Genomic DNA, 19,877 nt, shown 5'->3' on the forward strand with positions numbered 1-19,877 from the left:
TCGAACAGAAAAGACACAGTTAATTATGCTACAAAATAACAGTTAACAATTACTTATCACTTTCTACATGCCCTTGCCTTTGCTGTAGGGTCAAAATAAGTGCTTTCCTAACAGCGCACGTACATGAGAAGACATGCGAAAGACTTTTTGAAACTTGTTTATGCAACCAATGCTAACATCTTATATGCGGCATTGCTCTTTAGAACGATTCGCGTAAAACGTAACTGGCTAATTCACGAACGGTTATGTGTGCACATCCAAAAGTTGCGACAAAAGCAACTATGGGATGACAAGCATCATTACCATTATTATATAATTATTTACTTATTACATTACAATTTCAAAATGGTAAACAAATGATTACTCAAATGTCCCAGGCCACAAACGCCTTATCTTCTCCCAATTTCATCACTTCGCGTACTTTCCTCCTGACCAAGTAAAATACATTTGTCTCTCTCATGTTAATATGCCCACATTTACATAACACACACCATAATCACCATGAATCCTCTTCAGCGCATTTCTGCGCAGGACAGGATCAAATTGATTTCAGTATATTTACAAGAGCAGTTTTTTTTCTGTAGGTAGCAATTCTGTTACGGGCAGGGTCCACTCTTTTGCAGTTCTTTGAGAACGTCCTAAGCTAAAGCAGCGTCACAGAGATCAGCACTCGTTCTCAATCATGCCCCCGAAGTATTGCCGCAAGTTTTTTGTAGCAAAACAAGAGGTTACCACAGGTGTATTTTAGCAAAAACCGACCCTAAAGCACGGCTGTGCACGTTGGGAGAAAAGCTGGTGTTATGAACAGATGCTGCTCCTGGAAATTGTTTAAAGCGTAGAGTTAAGTATTTGTTGAGAATAGAAAATTCCGTGCCTGTAACAAGCTTACAATTTGCATGAAATTTTGAAGGAACGGTGGATGTGCGGCACTAATGAGTGCAATCAGCTGGGACTTTGCCTACATTCTATGTTTACCACTATTGCGTTGGAATATGAATGGAAACATTGATATAGGTGTAGTAAATGTGATAACGCCGTTAAGGTTTTTGTCTATAAATAACAGGTGTGTTAACCTCATTCCGGGTGCACGCAAAAATGAGTTGCAATGAACTTGAGCCGCATAGACAATGCACAATAAGAGGGCCCCAATTAAACCTTTTGTAGAGGGAGAAATAGGAAAGTGGAACAACATGACACTGCGAATAAGAGGATAAAGGGTTACAAATATTCCGCACACAAGATCCATGCGCTCTGCCGCTGGCAGGTAACACTCCAGATGTACATTTTGGTCGCCACTTTTTTCGCCGAGCAAGTGCAAAACATTTCGATTTATTTTGAACTTTTTGCCCTTGAGGACATGAATTCTACTGAACTTCAGCGCCAGCACTGAGGATTGTGAAGTTTAAGACCAAAGGCTCAGGGACAATGCTTATCCAGTCTGACTGATGGGGAAGCACTTGTAACATTCCACTGAGTCAGCAATACCCTACACTGTTAGGTGACCAGTGATCGACAAATCGGCAGGGACACACCTCTGAGTGGCTTGGGTGTTAGCGCTGGCTCACGAGCAAAAGACCAGTTATCTACGAGTGAGGATAACCGCCATAGAGGAGACCGGGCAGCATACTTTCCATTGACTCTGATATGTCTCAAATGGCTGGCTTTGACCCTCATCATGCTTTCTTGTCTTTATATTTGCGTTTGTTCAAAGTCACTTCCGATATGGCATTGTTTCGTGGGGCAACGCGTGCTCTACTCATGTTTCATCGGCTCCATTCGGTTCTGTCGGGTTCATTCAAAATCAGTATATTCGTATTATAACGTTTAGTTCCTGTCGTACCTCTGCGTTATTTCTACGACGTCAGAATAACATGCTATCAATTATTGCAGTATTTCGTTACAACTTGGGAATATTACTTTTAGTTATTGCATTGTTATCATTCATATGATGTCACTGATCTTGTTAGTTCACGAAGGAAAAGCTTCACGAGATTTTCAAGTAATAATAATATCTTTTACCAACGGTTTGCACTAATTACGGTAAAAATGCCTCTTGTTTCGCGACTGTCACATTGTGGAATAATTTGCCTGTGACGGTCAAATCATCGCAATTTATTACGTGCTTTAAAAGAAATATTAGAGTTTATTTTGGCTAATTGTGATCCTGTTTTGTTCGTATCTATGATTGTTGTTATCTCATGTTTTATTGGGCCTTTATTTCCTTCGTGTTAACTTTACATTGTTTGTATAACTCTTTGTAGTTATATTAAGCTTCCTTTTTGAGTGTATATGCATTACAGATTAACTTCACTTCTCTTTTATACTGCTCAATTATCTGATGAGCTCTCACATCATTTTGCTAGTATCACGTATTTGTTTGTGTAATCGAGGATACCTACAGTCTGTTGACTCTTGGACCCTCGTCGGTATATTAATATGTTTGTATTGTTTTTTTATGAAAATAAACTTTCACTTTCACTTTCACTTGGTGTGCAAGTAGATGCACGGAAGGAGGGATAGACCAAAACTTTACGGCTTCCCTAACGTAAGAAGGGCTCGTGTTTAGAAGTTCAGATACTCGGAGGCGGCCACCTATAGCACTGAGCCGCGCCACCACGTACTGGCCCCGCTCACCCGCAGTTCGGGATGCTTACTGTGCACTTCTTGTGAGTGTTATTTTTTCATTCCAACATTGTAAATATCTGGAGGATGTTGTTTGCCTCTGCTTTAGATGCGCCACGAAGTGCCACCGTTCAAAGGACGGCCAAGGACGAAATTCATGCTTCAAATATTAACGGAGGCGTCCTTCATGGCTGTTCTTACAGTCCACAACGGGAAATCAACAATCAAAGTCTGATTCGGATAAAGTGCACGACGCGGCTTCGGATTCGGGCGCAACCATCATGCATAGAGAGGCCAGTATTGCTGCAGAACTTTGGTGTATGGGCTTTCTCCCAAGGGTGACCATATTTACTTCGCGTGGTCATCGACTGCACAGTTTTCCTTGTCCCTCCCTGACCGGTAGTCTCCGGCCGACACCAGTTTTTTTCAGTTACAATGGTCGCAGATAGTCACGTTTTGCGTCATGGTCCCTTATGTTGCTTACAGAACTAAACTAACTTACAAGACAAAGAAACCATTCGCGCATATTTTAGACACAATTCGAATATATGTTTACGTAGGGAAATTTCAATGCGCCCGTGGTTCGAGAGTGCTGTTTGGAATTACTCTAGAGTGCACGGGAATATATTAAATGTTAATTGAGTAACACAGAAACTCCTGAAACGAGATACCGAGGTGGAACGATGTCTTATATACCTTGAGGAAATGGGCCGCTTTCTTTATTCCGGTTCCCACCACACGAAGGACTGGAGAACTGGGAAGCATAAGTTGATCTGCAAACTAAAACCATGTAGCCGTTAGGTGGGTGGTATAATAATCAGTAAAAATATTGTCCGTTATTGTTAGTTTCACTTCACCAAAAAAATGTCGTTTTCAGTAATTTGGGTCAGTGGACTTCTAATATGTAGTTGGAAAATGAGCTTCACTGAATATTTTCTGATCTACAATAGCACGGTTTCTCTTGGTGAAGAAGAGTTCTAACGGAGGAATACAACTTAAATGTGGTATAAATCCGTAAATATTGTTTTCTTAAATGGGTTCAAAAGTCTACATGGTATTACATTTTAACCAATAATATACAAGCTTTTACGAAGTAATTTTGCTATTTGATGTCCACACTTCCCTCTATACCTTTTACACTAAAAGGATGAGAACGTCTGGCCAATGTTGGGCATTTTTTCGTTTAAATAGGCTGGTATACTTGCACCATTTATGCAATATCTCGGAGGCTGATGGCGTATTTATGCATGTTATGGTCCACACATGAATAAAATACCCGCCTGGCCTAAATTATTTAAAGGAGCCATGATAACAAAACACAAGTTCGGTTCATTCGAAAGATTGCCTCAATAGAATCATACTGACACCACCGTCAACGCACACTTCGCTCAAGTAAGCTACATAATTAGGAAAAAACGGAATAGCCATGCGACCCACTAGCTCATTTCCTGCAGCTGAACCTATGATGTCATATGCGCCGAGCTGTGCGGTTGGCTGAGAACGGTAAAAGCAAACGCAAGTTAGGCACGGCTTATAAGCTTTCCGAACGAACTATTTGCGCTTAAGTGTAATACATATTCATTTTACAGCAGTAAGAATAGTGCGGTAAACGATAAAAGTTACGAAAACGCACGTAAGCATAGAAGTACCTATGCGCACTGCTCTTGGTACTGAGCGCACTATGCTTGTTTTAGCTGCACAGCACTCCGCCGCTTTGAAGTTGTCTTACAGGACACTGGCCGATTGGCGTAAGCGGCGTCGTCTTACTTGACCCTGTTTGTCGAGGATGCCACAGGTTTCATGAGACGATCACTTTTTACAGTAACAAAAACAAGCCAGGTGCGAATACGCTCAAAAACAAAGCAACGGCGGACAACGGTTCGTGTATGACTATTGTAGCGCCATCTGGGAGGGCTGACGGACAGCAAGGCCGCAAACCTGAATGAAGCAGTGGAAGTTCGCTTGAATACACGCACTCATGATGTGTTTGCTGACATTACGAAAACCCACCATTTGGCGGGAGAATCAAAATTTTAACCTATATTGATCAATTTCTCAGTGAATACGGCATTGTTTGCTGCCGGAAAAGCGCTGGGGGCACTATAAAACGCGAAATCTTTCGAATAAAACAAACTTGTATTCTGTCTCCATGGCTCCTTTAATCCTTTCTGATCGGGTAGCCTAGCTAACTGTTGTGGCCTAGCTGAACACATTTAACTTAGTAATTCGCAGTTTACCTTCGTGTAATGCATAAGTAGAATGAATTGGAGAATTGGAATATTACTTCCGAAACAACCAAATTTCTGCTTGTTATAGCCAAGGTTGTTGCATCACGTGGCATTAGCGCTTCAGCAAAACCTCCCACCCTAGCCTGAGTAAGCTAACAAAACTTCCTCATCTATCGTTCTTGCATTAATTAGGTAGTGTGTACGTTCTAATTCCGCAAAGGGACAAAGCAATAAAGCGTACCAGCCCTAAGCCAGAACCTTCTCAGGGCGTAATTTGCATGCTAGCTTAATCAAGTGGCCGAGAAATGTCGGTTTGTCGTATTGTCTGGCAGAACTTAGAAAAAAAAAACACTTCATGCACTTTTGATTCGTAAAAAATTAGCTATGCGGAAATGAGGAGTATTCGGTTTTCAACTCTAACCTCACTCAATTAGGCTCGGCAACTTGGAAAACGAAGCTGATGTTGTGGACCGGCCCCTCAAGTCATTTCTCACAATGGGTGAAAACGAGCCTCCCACGCCGGCGACGTTACGGACCAACCAGCACGGATGTGCATATGTCGATTAGAAATGTGCCTTGAAGTTTATGGACCGCCGCTGTACATACTTCCGTTGGAACGATATGAAACCAACCTTTACTCGCGCTACGAGCTTTTAAAAGTTAAATGAACAGGGGTAACTCAGCGAACACATTGTGGCATTCAAACAGTGAGAGGTGAGATGCTCTCCCGTCGCCCAGATCCAGCTGAGTACACAAGCGCGCTCAAGTTTCATCGCCTGAAGCAATAAAGGTGCACTGACACCCATTTTCGGCGTTAATATTATTTCACAGTTCCCTTCCGTTACTCAAAAGAGTACCCCGGCTCAAAATATGAGCGGCCTGCGACGCGAAGAACATACTTTATTTGGTTCTCATTTATCGCGCCGACGGAACAGCACGCGCAGCGGCGCTCAGCAAATGAACATCAGCGTGACATCATCCCTTGGTAGCCAAAAGAAGTGACGCGGACAGCGCTCGACAAATAATAGTGACGTCACTTTACGCGCGCGGCCCCGCCAGCAGAGAGCGAGTGCCGGCGCATTCACAAACGGGTGCACGTAGCTAGAGCTACATGCATAACCACTGCCCAGAAAGACACTGTTGGCAAAAATAAAGTTCCAGACACGGGAAAGTAAGCGATAATATGGCCCGGAATCGCAATAGAAGTCGCCATCAGGACTTCTATTGAAAGCGGTCATCGAATTTCTCCACAATGGTAGGCCAAGTACCTTCAGGCATAGAGTTTCTTACAGTATACACTAGAGAGGAATCTGGCGCTAGCGTCTATGCGGCTCACATCAAGGCCGTCTGCGTAGTCGTGGACCGCCACTACACCATGCGCCCGCCTTATATTCATCATTGGCTTGGACTAAGACGCTTTAGTGGCCGTATATTCGAACACAGTGCCAAAAAAACGCAAATAATAGTGTGTTATTATGTAAGTGGAAAATAAAACAGGCTTTTTAAAGCTCAGAAAAAACGTAAAGCGCATTTTTGCAAAAACGGTTGTGCCTGCAGGCCAAGCTGGTATTAACAACAATGTTAATATATTGTGGAAAACTCATTAGAGACCCTTATTTTATTATTTTGACATTATTTCAGATAATAAGTTTTTTGGAGAGATTGGAAAGCCTTTTGAGCGTGCCTATGAAAACGTCGTCTTCGTGGTGAGCCGGTGCACCGACCGTCAGCTACAGTTTAAAAAACCTTTGTACTGAGCGAGTTGGTTCATACTTGAAGAAAAAAGAAAACATGGAGTTAAAAAGTCGCGGACGAAGAGAAGATAGGACAGATACAAGCGACCGTATCTCTCGTATCTTGTCTTCGGCGAAGTAAGTTTTCTTTTTTTTCGTGAGCTACAACTTTCGCGGCAGCATTTTGCCCGCTCGGTCATACCTCCTTTGACTGCGGCATGACAAACGTCAGGTACGAACACGCACTGACTGCTGTTTCACCGAACACGGCTACCACAGAACAAAGAGGATTGCGGCTTCCTCGTAGATCGTAGATCTGTTAATGGATAGTGAAGAAAGCAAATCCCAAAAACCGCTTAAGATAATAATTGTCATGCCAAGCCCAAGCCAAACAGGGGGGCTTCCCACAACCCCCCGAGACGACATGGTATTTAAAGTGGTGTTCTCAGTTGCAGTTTTCTCTCTAGTATACTTACTAAGGAACTCTGTGCCTTCAGGCATTTCAGCCGTTCAACTCCGGCGGCGCTGCGGTCAAAGAACGCCTCTATCGGCCTCTGCAGTGTTTTGACTTCCGCACAAAATAGTGAGGTCCTGTCGGGATTCTATCATATGTGCCTTTAGGGATGAGAGCGCGGGAATTCCAAACAAACGATTTTCAGTCCGTTCAATGTAATTAATTATCACGCTGAAGTATTTAAAGTGGTGTTTCGGCTTCACCAGACCATTAGGCATCAATAAAATCAATAAACGTGGGACATAAAATTTTCGTGTCGTTACTACTTTAGGAAAACACGTGGTCACCGCTCCTGAGCTGTACGGCATTCTTTCCCACGCAGTCAGTGCAATGACTTCTTTTCTTTTTAGGCTCTGTTAAATACCGCTGTGCACTTAGGTCCGTAATAAGGTTGTTTATCAGACTGGAAATATCACAGAAGAGCTATTAAATGCCAATCTAGGTGCAAAATCAATTTGTGTCGAAAACACTGTGGGTTCTAACGCTCGGTCTTGGGAAGGAACCAAAATTGTATGATCTATCAATGACCCTGTCAAAGCCAGCAATGAAAAATTTATTCATAAATCGAGCTCAAATTCTAGAAAATGTTGCTTTGAGGCTATGACCTTTTCTTGCTTTTCGATCGTTAGGGATGGCGTAATGAATATTCATTTTCATTTCACTGAGTATGGCTTTCCGGACATTTGTCTTTCCATTACATCCAGTCACTGGAGGCATGAGTGCCCTAGATTGACCATTTCTCCCAGCTTCGAACAATCTCTCGTCGTAGTTATCTGACTCGCTCGCCGTGTCGCCTCAAGCCTAACACACTGCTGGTAGAATTTTTTTATAATTTAGTTATATTGACCACGAGACAGGTAGTACACGAATTCGCCACCTATGTCTTTGGATCTAGAACAGAGCCTGCTAAGTTATCAACCTTATTCATATCGAAAAGTTTCTGTGACTAGTCTGTAACTAGTTGGTTTTCATGGTTTGTAGCCTGATCTATGTTCTTTGTCTACGTACTAAGGCAATGCGTTCCAATTTATGAAACAATTATGACGACTACACGCACATCTGGGTCTGTTGTTCTCAAAATATATTATTTTGTCATTCATGCGTCTAGTTTTTAAACATTTCTGAACTCTTTTGATTCATATTGTTTTGCTTTGAAGAACTATACTCTGGCGTTTGTACTTACCCCTGCAGCAAAGTTGCTTTGCAGTAGAAAACATGCTGTTAAGCAGAGGAACCAGTGCTTCATTGCGCTCCGTGACTCCTGGGTCCTTCACTGTAAAAAAAACGAACGACTTCTAACAGATATTAAATCAAAAATACAAAAAACGGAGAAACACAAAAAAACGCCAAATACAAAAAAAAAACAGCAAAAACAAGCGCGCAAGTTACAACACTTTTCGCTCAGCACCTTGCCTGGTATTTTCGTCCACCAAAAAAACGAAAATGTACAACTCTCAGTGTAGATATTTGTGCGTCTATCGGAGCTATCCCTCTATCAAGCTTTCGGAGCGGCCTGGGAGGACACTTGGATGCCCTTACAGCACCCGCCCAAAACATTTCATAGCCATTATTTGAATTAGTTTGCACGAATGAACTGCCGCGCCCTCCCGACAACGGTTCCGGTGACAGAAAACATCTCGACATCTTATTTCGTACCGCTTTACAAACGACAGAAACTCGCATCCCTGTAGGTGTGAACACACCGGCAGCAAATAGCCGTAACAACACCCCGTCCGTCAGACGCGGCGTCCTGCCCCGCAGCAGATAGTCACACCGCCATACCACCGACTCGCCGTAGCGGTTGTCGCATAGTAGAATGACCTGTGCGTGGGCATTCGAGCATGACCTTTCCTCACATTTTAGACGAGGTATCAGGAGAACGATTTCGAACTGCATTTTGGCCGATGCGGAGCATTATCCCGGAAGCCGCGACGGAGAAGTGGGGGCAGGGTGCACCGACACGTCACCACCGCGTCATCACCCCCTCCATTACTCATGGGCCATTGCGCTCGACGGCGAAATAGAGCACAGTCAAATTTGCTCGGTGTCGAGCAAAACGCGCCGTCACCGCCAGAAACAGGACTGCAGATGTCTACAAACGACGCGCAGCCCGGCACTGAACCGCTAGTGTGCTGGTACCTACACCGGCTAGCGGGCGGTGCGTTGAGAAGGGAGTGGGGTAACTATGGTAAGCCGGCCGGCCGACTCCGTCCACGCTCCCATCGCGGCCCTGTCCGCAAAGTCACGGGACATGCCACTCATGCCGCACGTAGAGTCTTTCATCTTTCGTACGCCTAAGAGCACTTCACAGTGGCCTGTCAATGGCACGCGTGGCACGCCACATCAGAACGCGCGAAAGTTTAAGTGCTGTGATGAGGTGTGCAACCGCATGTCTTTATGGAACTCTCGTAATGTGCCGTTTGCTCATGATGACACCAACATTCCCCACAGTTTCCAGGAGAAAAGCATCAGACAAATGTACCTGCAGCCTCTTGTCGTGTGCGTGGTCAACGCACAGGGTAACGGACCCTGAAGCCCCTGCAACCCTTTGATTTCATTCATTTCATTTCCCTTTATTTCCATTTCAAGCATAAAAGGTAATAATCTGCTTCCACCTATATATAGCCAAAGGCTAGTATAGGGTCCATGAAGCGATACAAGGCATTGTTAGAGGATACCGAACAGAAGCTGCGAAAACATTGCGAAATAAGATTAGGATATTATGGAATCATATTAACACCAATTACAGCACAGCGGTTTGAGCACAGCTCGGGAGAGCGCAGTGGTTTGAGATAGGTGGCGAGGCAGCGGAAGTGGTAAGCGAATATATCTACTGAGGCCAAGTAGTGGCCCCGGACCGCAACCATAAGGCAGAGATAATTAAACGATAAGTATGGGGTGAAGTTCATTCGGCAGGCATTCTCAGGTAATGAATGGCAGCCTACCGTTGTCACTGAAGAAGAAAGTGTATGACAGCTGCATATTACCGGTACTCACCTACGGGGCATAGACTTGGTAGCTGACTAAAAGGGTTCAGCTTAAATTGAGGACGGCTCAGCCACAAATGTAACGGAAGATGATAAGTGCAACATTAAGGGGCATGTACAGCTCGGAGTGGGTCAGGGAACAAACGCGTGTTAAGGACATATTAGAACAAATTAAGAAGACGAAATGCGTGTGGGCAAGACATGTAGTCTGAAGGCAAGAACCGTCGGTCATTAAAGGTAACAGAGTTGACCCCTAAATAAGGCTAGTGTGGCAGGCGGCGAGAAAAAGTTAGATAGGCAGGTGAGATCACGAACGTTGCGGAGATAAATTGGTAGCAGTTAGCACAGGACCGGTATAATTGGAGATTTATGAAAGAGGTGCCTATTCTCTGCAGTGGGCGTAGATAGGCTGATGATGACGATGATACATTAACACACTCAGACATGGGTAAGAGAACAGCCTCATGCAATTCTTATACACAAAAAGAGAAAGGCAACGCAGATAGCAACTACGCGGTAAACGTCCGCTGGTCGTAGCGATATTTCAAGACAAGAAATTACCGACTCTAGTTTCTATTTCCAGAGTGTCTCCCAGACACAGAGATTCATTAAGGAGGGCAAGTAAATGCTTCTTTATTCTATGGGGAAAGTTATGAACCGATGTTATGTCCTTGGGCAACGGGTTCGACATTTTTGTACTGATGAACTGTGGTCATCGTTGTCCATATTGCCGCGAACCATACATTGGGTTTGTTTATTTGTGTTTTGCTTTTACCGCCCGGCTGCGCCGGTCTGTGTTATCTCTGCGCCAAGGGAGGCGCGTGTTCCATTCTTTCTCTCTGTGTCGCATGTGTTATCTGTCGTGATAGGGAGAGGATTCCGATCTAACGTGAACAGCCCAGATTAATCTTCTTGGATCTACTATGTTCTCGATGTGAAGCGACGTTTCGAGAACCACGCGCGCCGAAAGATAAAAAATCGGTTTTCTCCGTGCCTAATCCGACCTCCTATTATTTTCATGCGTAGATAACAAAAAAAACATCCCCCTCGCGAGGGGCACGATCAAATGCAGAGCATTTCTGCGGGGGGGGGGGCGCCTGCAAGTAATACGGATTACGTATTGATTGTTGTTGTAATTGTTGTCTTCCAGCGTAGACATTGTCGATGAAGTCGATGGTGAAACGTGCCGTGAACCCCCTGCCGCGGCTATGACGCAACGTGGCGCGGCTATGACGCAACACAATCCAACACAATCCACTTTAATCCAATCCAACCCAAATCCAAGCCAATCCAATCGAATCCAATCCAATGCCCCTCGCGAGAGAGTGTTATAGCGCCGAAATCGCCACCACGCGAACGCGTGATGCTGACGTCACGATCACGCCACAGATGTTAGCGACCGCAGCGCGCGCGAACGACATATGTGGTTTAAGCGCGAACCGACCGCGGCGAGAGAGCGCGATGCGAGCACCCCACCTGTTCTTGCGCGCGAACCTAGTGCGGCGAGAGAGGGTGTTGCGCACGTCCCCACCTGTGTGTGCGCCCGAACCGAACGCGGCGAGAGAGGGCGTTGCGAGCGGAGAGAAGGCGAGGAGGACGCGGGGGAGAGGGCGCACCTCTGGCCGACGGTTGAATGAGTCAAGGATATAAGGCACGTTCGTAAACTTCCGTTCTGTGTCGGCTTTGTGGCTCAGTTGGTAGAGTACCGTGCACCTTGCGTTCCGCCCGCAGAGTCGTAGGATCGAAACCTGGCGCCGGCAAGTATTTATATAGTGTAGGGGGAGCGATGCGGACGCGGACTACGGACGCCAACGCCGGTGACATCGTGAGTTACTGAAATGCTCTGCATTTAAAAGCCTGCAGTGCGGACGCCGGAGCATTCGATTCGACGACACTCGCCTGTGCAAGTCACTTTGTTGACCGCTGCTTCGCCGTCTCTGTATTCTTTTGAGTTGTTAGGGGAGCACAAGTTCGCTCCAATAAACGTGTTTCTCATTCAAGACAACTGCATCGTCCTTGGCTTCGCGACATCTGGTGGAGGTGCTGGGTACTAAGCCCTTATGCTCTCTACGACATCTCGAAGCCGCCAAGCCAGTCCAACCAGAAAAAGCCCCCGACTGCAAGGATTGCTACCCGAGTTCGGTCTTCTGCCAGAAGGGCCCAAGAGAAGGAACGCTGCAACCAACACCGTGGTGCAAGAAACAACGTAGGCAATCATCCTGCAGCAGCCCCGAGAACCGCCATCGTTCCGGGGAGCCCCCGCTGAAGACCCCGAAGAATGGTTGGAGAAGCTGGAGCGCGTCCGCATCTTCAACAGGTGGGACGACGAAGAAACTTTCCGGCATGTCTTCTTTTACTTTGAAGATGCTGCTCGAACTTGGTTCGAGAACCATGAGAGCTCTTTGACCGACTGGACTCAATTCAAAGGGAGTTCCTTAAGACTTTCACTACCGTGGTGAGAAAACAGCGAGCTGCGCTTTTGCTTGAAACTCGAACGCAGCACCCCAACGAAGGAGTCGTGATTTTCGTTGAGGACATGAAGCGACTTTTTCGTCGTGCGGACCCTGAAATGACCGAGGAAAAGAAGCTCAGGTTTCTAATGCGAGGAGTGAAGCAAGAGCTTTTTGCTTGTCTAGTCCGTAACCCTCCGAAGACAGTGGCGGAATTCGCGTCTGAGGCGGCCGCGATAGAGAAGACGCTAGAAATTCGAACGAGGCAGTACGACCGCCCTGTCAACGCACTGTTCTCGGAGACCATCGGTGCCGCAAATGGAAGCTCCGATACATTGCGAGAGACCATCCGAGCAGTGGTCAGGGAGGAGCTTCGTAAGCTTTTTCCAACGACGCCGCAACCTCAAGTGGCTTCCCTGACCGATGTAATCCGAGAAGAAGTCCAAAACGCACTGGGAACTTCTACGCCGTCGGAAGCACCCCGCGAACCACAACCCATGACCTACTCCTCGGCTGTTCGTCAACCCCGCCCTGCTCCAACCCGTCGTCAAGAGGCTGAGCCATACCGCCGTCCAATGCCGCCCGCCCGACGCCCTGTAGACCAATACCAGACGCCAAGGAAGACCGACGTGTGGCGAACGCCCGATAATCGCCCGCTGTGCTACCACTGCGGAGAGGCCGACCACATCTACCGTCGCTGTCCCTACAAGAGGCTCGGTTTGCGAGGGTTCTCCGTCGACGCCCCACGCCCCCGATACGGCCAGCGCCCTGCTGAGATCGAAGAATACCTCTCCAACACCAACCGAGGACCAGCCCGCTTCAACCGTTCACTGTCGCCCTAACCGTATCAGTCACCGAACCGCCGCAGCACTGCTGACTTCTCACGTGGAAGGTCCCCCAACCCACGCGGGGGAAACTAAAAGCAGCAACTTCGGGAGGTAAAGTTGCACAACGGCGGAAAAATGAAAACCCTCCAATGACGCAGCGACTCGCTGAAGACCATCATTCACGACATGCCCTCAACCCGACGACCCGACCTAGCCCTAACGAGACTCCTGAACACGACGACAGCTACACGGCGCGACGCGTACCCGACCTGACCGAGACGTCCGTTGAGAAGACGACGACAACGACGATGCACAGTTCCCGACAGTCAACACGTACAAGCAGAAGAGATACGACGCCCCGACGAACCCGGAACTCGAGGAAGACTGCATCTGACGTCAACGTGTCCATCGACGGCTTTGACGTAGTCGCCCTCGTAGACACGGGAGCTGACTATTCGGTAATGAGCGGACCATTTGCGTCTAAACTGAAGAAAGTTATGACCAGATGGGATGGTCCGCACATACGCACAGCAGGAGGCCACCTCGAGACGCCAAGTGGAACGTGCACATCGCGCGTCACCATAGACGGCACAACGTACCCTGCGGCGTTCGTCATTCTGCCTAACTGCTCTCGCGACGTAATTCTTGGAATGGACCTTTTGATGGACAACGGTGCAATAATCGATCTGCAGACCAAGTCAATAACTTTTTCCTCCAATCACTCCATGACGCCGGAACCGAACCCCGAACGACGTGCTGCTGTAAGGATTGCCGATGATCATGTCACCCTGCCACCCCGCGCAAGCTTGATGGTCGCAGTCTACTGTGAAGATGCTGCTCCTGACGTCGACGCTATCGTAGACACTGATCAAAGGGTGCTTCTCGACCGTGGTGTGTCGGTCGCAAGAGGCAATGCGCGCTTCAAGGAACACCAATCCCACATTTTGGTTACGAATTTCACCGAGGAGTACCAGCACTTAAACAAGGGCGCGGCAATTGCATTCATCGAAGAAGCGCAAGAAGCAAGTGACGTGATCGCTGTCGCCGACTTTGAACGCACACCCGTAGAAACCTTCAAGCTCCCGCTGCCCTTCGACGTGAATCCGGCACTACCGCAACAACAACGGAACAAGTTATTGGCTTTGCTGCGTCGCTATAACGAATGTTTTTCGTCGAGCGCAAAACTGCGTCAGACCCCTCTAGCGAAGCACCGAATAATAACCGAAGATGGAGCCCGACCTACCCGACAGTCACCGTACCGCGTCTCTTCACACGAACGGGAAGCCATCCGGACTCAAGTCGACGACATGCTCAGCGACGACATTATACAGCCATCGAAAAGCCCCTGGGCTGCGCCCGTCCTACTCGTAAAGAAAAAAGACGGGACATAAGGTTTTCTGTTGACTACCGGCGACTGAACAAAATCACGAAAAAGGACGTGTACCCCCTCCCCCGAATCGACGACGCCCTCGACCACCTCTGCCACGCGAAGTACTTCTCATCGATGGACCTGAAGACCGGCTACTGGCAAATTGAAGTTGACGAGAGAGACCGAGAGAAGACTGCATTTATAACCCCAGATGGCCTATACGAGTTCAAGGTGATGCCGTTTGGGCTGTGCACAGCACCAGCGACGTTTCAAAGAGTCATGGACACTGTTCTAGCTGGCCTTAAGTGGCACACCTGCCTCGTGTACCTGGACGACGTAGTGGTATTCGCCCGGACTTTCGACGAACACCTTGCAAGGTTGGAGTCTGTACTCGAGGCCATTCGTACGTCGGGGTTGACGCTGAAGCCTGAAATGTGCCGTTTCGCATACGGGGAACTCAAGTTCTTGGGCCACGTCGTCAACGCCGTGGGAGTCCTACCTGACCCGGCAAAAACTTCAGCCATTGTGAACTTCCCAAGGCCGAAAGACAAGAAGGGCGTGCGAAGATTTCTCGGGCTGTGGGCATACTACCGGCGCTTCGTCGCAAACTTCGTACGCATTGCAGAGCCACTCACGCGCTTGACGAAAGATAGCACCCCTTTCAGCTGGGAAAACGACCAAGAAAAAGCATTCTGCGAGCTGCAAAAACGCCTGAAAAGCCCGCCCGTGCTCGCTCATTTCGACGAAAATGCCGAAACGGAAAAGCACACGGACGCCAGTGATATAGGCTTGGGTGCCGTCCTTGTCCAAAAGCAAAGCGGCTGCGAAAGGGTAATCGCCTATGCCAGCCGTGGTCTGTCGAAGGAGGAGAAAAACTATTCTGCCTCTGAGAAAGAGTGCCTGGCTATTATATGGGCGATTTCAAAATTTCGCCCATACTTGCATGGAAGGCCATTCAAGGTTGTAAAAGACCACCATGCGCTGTGTTGGCTCGCCAATTTGAAGGACCCCTCTGGCCGTCTTGGGCGGTGGAGCTTGCGCCTGCAGGAGTTCGATGTTACAGTCGTTTATAAATCCGGCAGGAAACACTCCGACGCCGACTGCCTGTCCCGCGCCCCCGTCGACCCACCACCACAAGACGCTGATGAAGACAGCGCGTTCTTCGGGATCGTGACGGAGAGCGACTTAGCCGCCCAGCAGCGTTCCGACCCCGACCTACGCGTCATAATCGAGTACCTCGAGGGATGCAACGTTGCCGTTCCTAGGACCTTCAAACGCAGCTTACCAGCATTCAGCCTGAGAAACTCCGTCCTCGTGAAGAAGAATTTCAGCCCCCCAAACAAGAGCGAATTAGCTTCTCGTCATTCCCGCGGACCTTCGTGACGAAATTTTGGAAGCGTGCCACGACGACCCGTCTTCCGGACATCTCGGCACAGCCCGCACTATTGGAAAAATCAAGGCGAGGTACTACTGGCCCGGCCTTACCTCTGACGTCACCCACTACGTCCGGAGCTTCCGTGACTGCCAGCGACGAAAAACGCCGCCGACAAGACCCGCCGGACTTCTGCAACCGATCGCCGTCCCATCGAGACCATTTCAACAGATTGGAATGGACCTTTTAGGCCCGTTCCCTACGTCACGATCACAGAACAAGTGGATTGTCGTAGCGACAGACTACATGACGCGCTACGCAGAGACCGCCGCTCTTCCGAGGGGGACTGCACAAGAAGTGGCAAAGTTCTTTATAAGCCAAGTTGTGCTGCGACATGGAGCCCCGGAAGTCCTAATCACCGACCGCGGAACGGCATTTACTGCGGAGCTGATGCAAGCAGTATTACGCTACAGCAACACGGATCACCGAAGAACGACGGCGTACCACCCCCAAACGAACGGACTAACAGAACGTCTGAACAAGACAATCGCAGATATGCTGTCAATGTATGTTGACGTTGAACATAAGGCTTGGGACGAAGTGCTCCCGCAGGTCACGTTTGCGTACAACACGGCTATCCAGGAGACGACGCAGCTGACGCCGTTCGAGCTTGTCTACGGTAGAAGGCCGACTACGATGTTCGACGCCATGCTTCCGCACGTAGAAGACGACGACCTCAACGCCGACGTCCACGGATATCTTTTAACGTGCGGAGGAGGCCCGCCAGCTCGCTCGAGTTCGTATAAAGGACCAGCAGCTGGTGGATGCGGGCCGCTACAACCTCCGACGCCGAGACGCCGAGTACCAACCAGGGGATCGTGTGTGGGTTTGGACTCCCATCCGACGACGCGGACTCAGTGAGAAGCTCCTGCGACGGTATTTCGGACCCTACCAGATTCTACGACGTGTCGGCCAACTTACCTACGAGGTGATCCCCGATGGTGATTCCGGAACATCACGACGACGCACGCGACCCGAAGTCGTCCACGTGGTTCGCTTAAAACCTTTCTACGGACGATAACGAATTTTATTTTTATTTTCGGACTGTCCCTTATGTTAGCATCGGGTCGATGCACTCTTAGAGGGGGGGTAATGCCGCGAACCATACACTGGGTTTGTTTATTTGTGTTTTGCTTTTACCGCCCGGCTGCGCCGGTCTGTGTTATATCTGCGCCAAGGGAAGCGCGTGTTCCATTCTTTCTTTCTGTGCCGCATGTGTTATCTGTCGTGATAGGGAGAGGATTCCGATCTAACGTGAACAGCCCCGAATAATCTTCTTGGATCTACTATGTTCTCGATGTGAATCGACGTTTCGAGAACCACGCGCGCCGAAAGATAAAAAGCCTGCAGTGCGGACGCCGGAGCATTCGATTCGACGACACTCGCCTGTGCAAGTCACTTTGTTGACCGCTGCTTCGCCGCCTCTGTATTCTCTTGAGTTGTTAGGGGAGCACAAGTTCGCTCCAATAAACATGTTTCTCATTCAAGACAACTGCATTGTCCTTGGCTTCGCGACAATATACGTTATTGGTAGGGGTAGGTTGAAGTTACCAGCAACAGACGTTTTGGTAGGGCGGGATGAGGAGCACAGAATGGATGAATAAATGGTGTGTTTAACCTTCTAATATGATTAATGGCACTGCCTTTTCTGTGACGGTAAACTCCCAATGGGCAAGATTCGAAGCTTGCAAAACAGGGGTGCGGCGGGATGATCATGGCTAGAGTGCCCTGTTACCCTTATTAAGTGCTTCTGCAATCTTTTCAAAAGTTCAAGGTATTCAGTGTTAGGCGAACACTAAGGATCGATGCAGTAGGACAAATGACAGGGCTCGAGGGAACAGCACAAAACTCGTAATACTTCCGGATCTAAATAATTTCTTGCCTGTTTCATTGCGTGACAGCGGGATGATAACCAATAATTTCTTGCCTGTACAATGCAAGGCGGCCGGAAGATAACCTTGTGAAAAGCGAGTAAGTATTTGTTTGCCAGGGAAAATGGTTGTCAGTCACTACGCCATGGTACCCAATTGATTTGGTACTCTGGAGGGCATAAATATTGCTTTATTTGAATCCTACATTTATTTATGGGCTTATTTTGTTAAAGAAGTTTTATGAATTTTTTTGTGTGGGCAATGACAGTGAGGTCCTGAACCAATTTGATACAATTGCTATTTCGGCAATTGTTTTTGTTTCAAATTCTGCGTATTTTTTTCCGCCTAACAGATACTGCGGCATCCTCCGCGTACAATAGTAGTTCTGCAGAATTGATTACAAGTAGTAATTTACGTAAAATATGAAAAACAAAGGACCAACAATAGGAACCTGCGGGATCCCTGTGTGTTCGCGAACAAAACAGAACACCGAAAACCGAACTAAACTACAGAAACACCTCCACACAGTTGCACTATGGTGCCAAGAATCTTTGATGCTGTTAAATCATACAAAATGTCAATCAATACCACCTTTCCGTAAAAGCGCAGCTACACCTATTTCATCAATTCGTTTCCTCCCGGCGCGGCTACGTCATACACGTATCCCGGAGTGCACATGTACCCGTCTCTATCTTTCGCGCCGCATGTGCAGTCGATCTGTTCCGACGCTCCGAGCCCACTTGGATTTCTTCGTCGTAATCTCAAATCTGCATCTGCCGACATTAAAAACTTCCATACCTAACATAGGTTCGCCCAAAGGTGCATCGTCCATTTGGAATCCATCCCAGGCCTATCTCATAAACGAACTAGAATGAGTACAGAACCATGCATCTGGCTTTATAACCTCACAGTTTTCTAGAGAAACCAGCGTCAACGCTTTGAAACAGTCACTCAACCGGCCATCTCTCGCGTCACGTCGCATCATCTCACGTTTATGCCTCCTGCATGCCTTCTTTATCCGCCCACAGTCAAGGCAACAACTTTTAAATCCGCCGAACAGAACTTCTTCCCGCGCTAATCCTTCAAACCCCATTGCGCGAAATAACGGCCGTAGATCCGCGATGGACGAATCCTTTTTCTCCCATGCCATTAAACTGTGGAATCACCTCCCCGACGACACTGCTAGATACCTGAGCGGACATCATTTTGGGAAAAGCTAGAAACTCAATTGGATTCCAGTCAATAACCAAACTCTACAGAGATAGTGCATCATTGTAGAGTATGTATTTATTTTTACCAAATAGTTCCCGTTCTTGAATCCAGTCCGCAGTGAAAGTGTTATTTTATTAAGCTCCTACTTGGAAACCCGTAGTTTTCTTATTTGTTCTGAAGGATGCCGTGGTCAATAGTATTTAGTGCCCTTTGAAGGTGAACAGATAGGACTGAGACTAGTCTTATAATATTTAAAGCCGAGTTTACATTTTGTGTCAATGTTTTAGCTGCGGTTTGAGCTGCTCGGGCATAATATTTTAGAGTTTTCCAGAAATAGGCTGATTTGACAAAAAAGTAGCCATTCAAAAATGTCGTTGATTTTACAGAGCACTGTTCTTAGGCAGTCGCATGAAGGATCAGAGCTATTACCATCTTTGAATACTGATAATACTTTGGCGGTTTTTAGAGGAGCGGTGTAGGACGAGTAAGCTAGTGATTGGTTGATAATGTGACACAAAACGGGGCCTAATACGAATGTGTTATCCTTGATCAGACGGACTGGGATTCCATCCAGGCGTGGAGTTTTGTTGTCACACAATTTTGTAATGGTAGATAACAAGTCGCCTAACTCA

At 47.5% G+C, this 19,877-nt stretch overlaps 1 protein-coding gene across 1 annotated transcript in view; it reads right to left on the reverse strand.

The window, feature by feature from the left end:
* LOC144179562 (dermonecrotic toxin SPH-like) overlaps positions 1-19,877 on the reverse strand; it is a 49,633-nt gene that overhangs the window by 15,426 nt on the left and 14,330 nt on the right. The window contains exons 2-3 of the mRNA XM_077707966.1: positions 8,281-8,370; positions 3,319-3,402 (exon numbers count right to left, since the gene is read on the reverse strand). Of these exons, the coding sequence (XP_077564092.1) occupies positions 3,319-3,402; positions 8,281-8,343 (147 nt within the window). The 5' untranslated portion in view covers positions 8,344-8,370. The remainder of the gene's footprint in view (positions 1-3,318; positions 3,403-8,280; positions 8,371-19,877) is intronic.

Source organism: Haemaphysalis longicornis, unplaced genomic scaffold, assembly GCF_048455015.1.
Source record: "Haemaphysalis longicornis isolate Haplotype H1 unplaced genomic scaffold, Haemaphysalis longicornis Haplotype H1 scaffold_4, whole genome shotgun sequence".
In the NCBI taxonomy this organism is placed as follows: Eukaryota; Metazoa; Arthropoda; class Arachnida; order Ixodida; family Ixodidae; genus Haemaphysalis; species Haemaphysalis longicornis.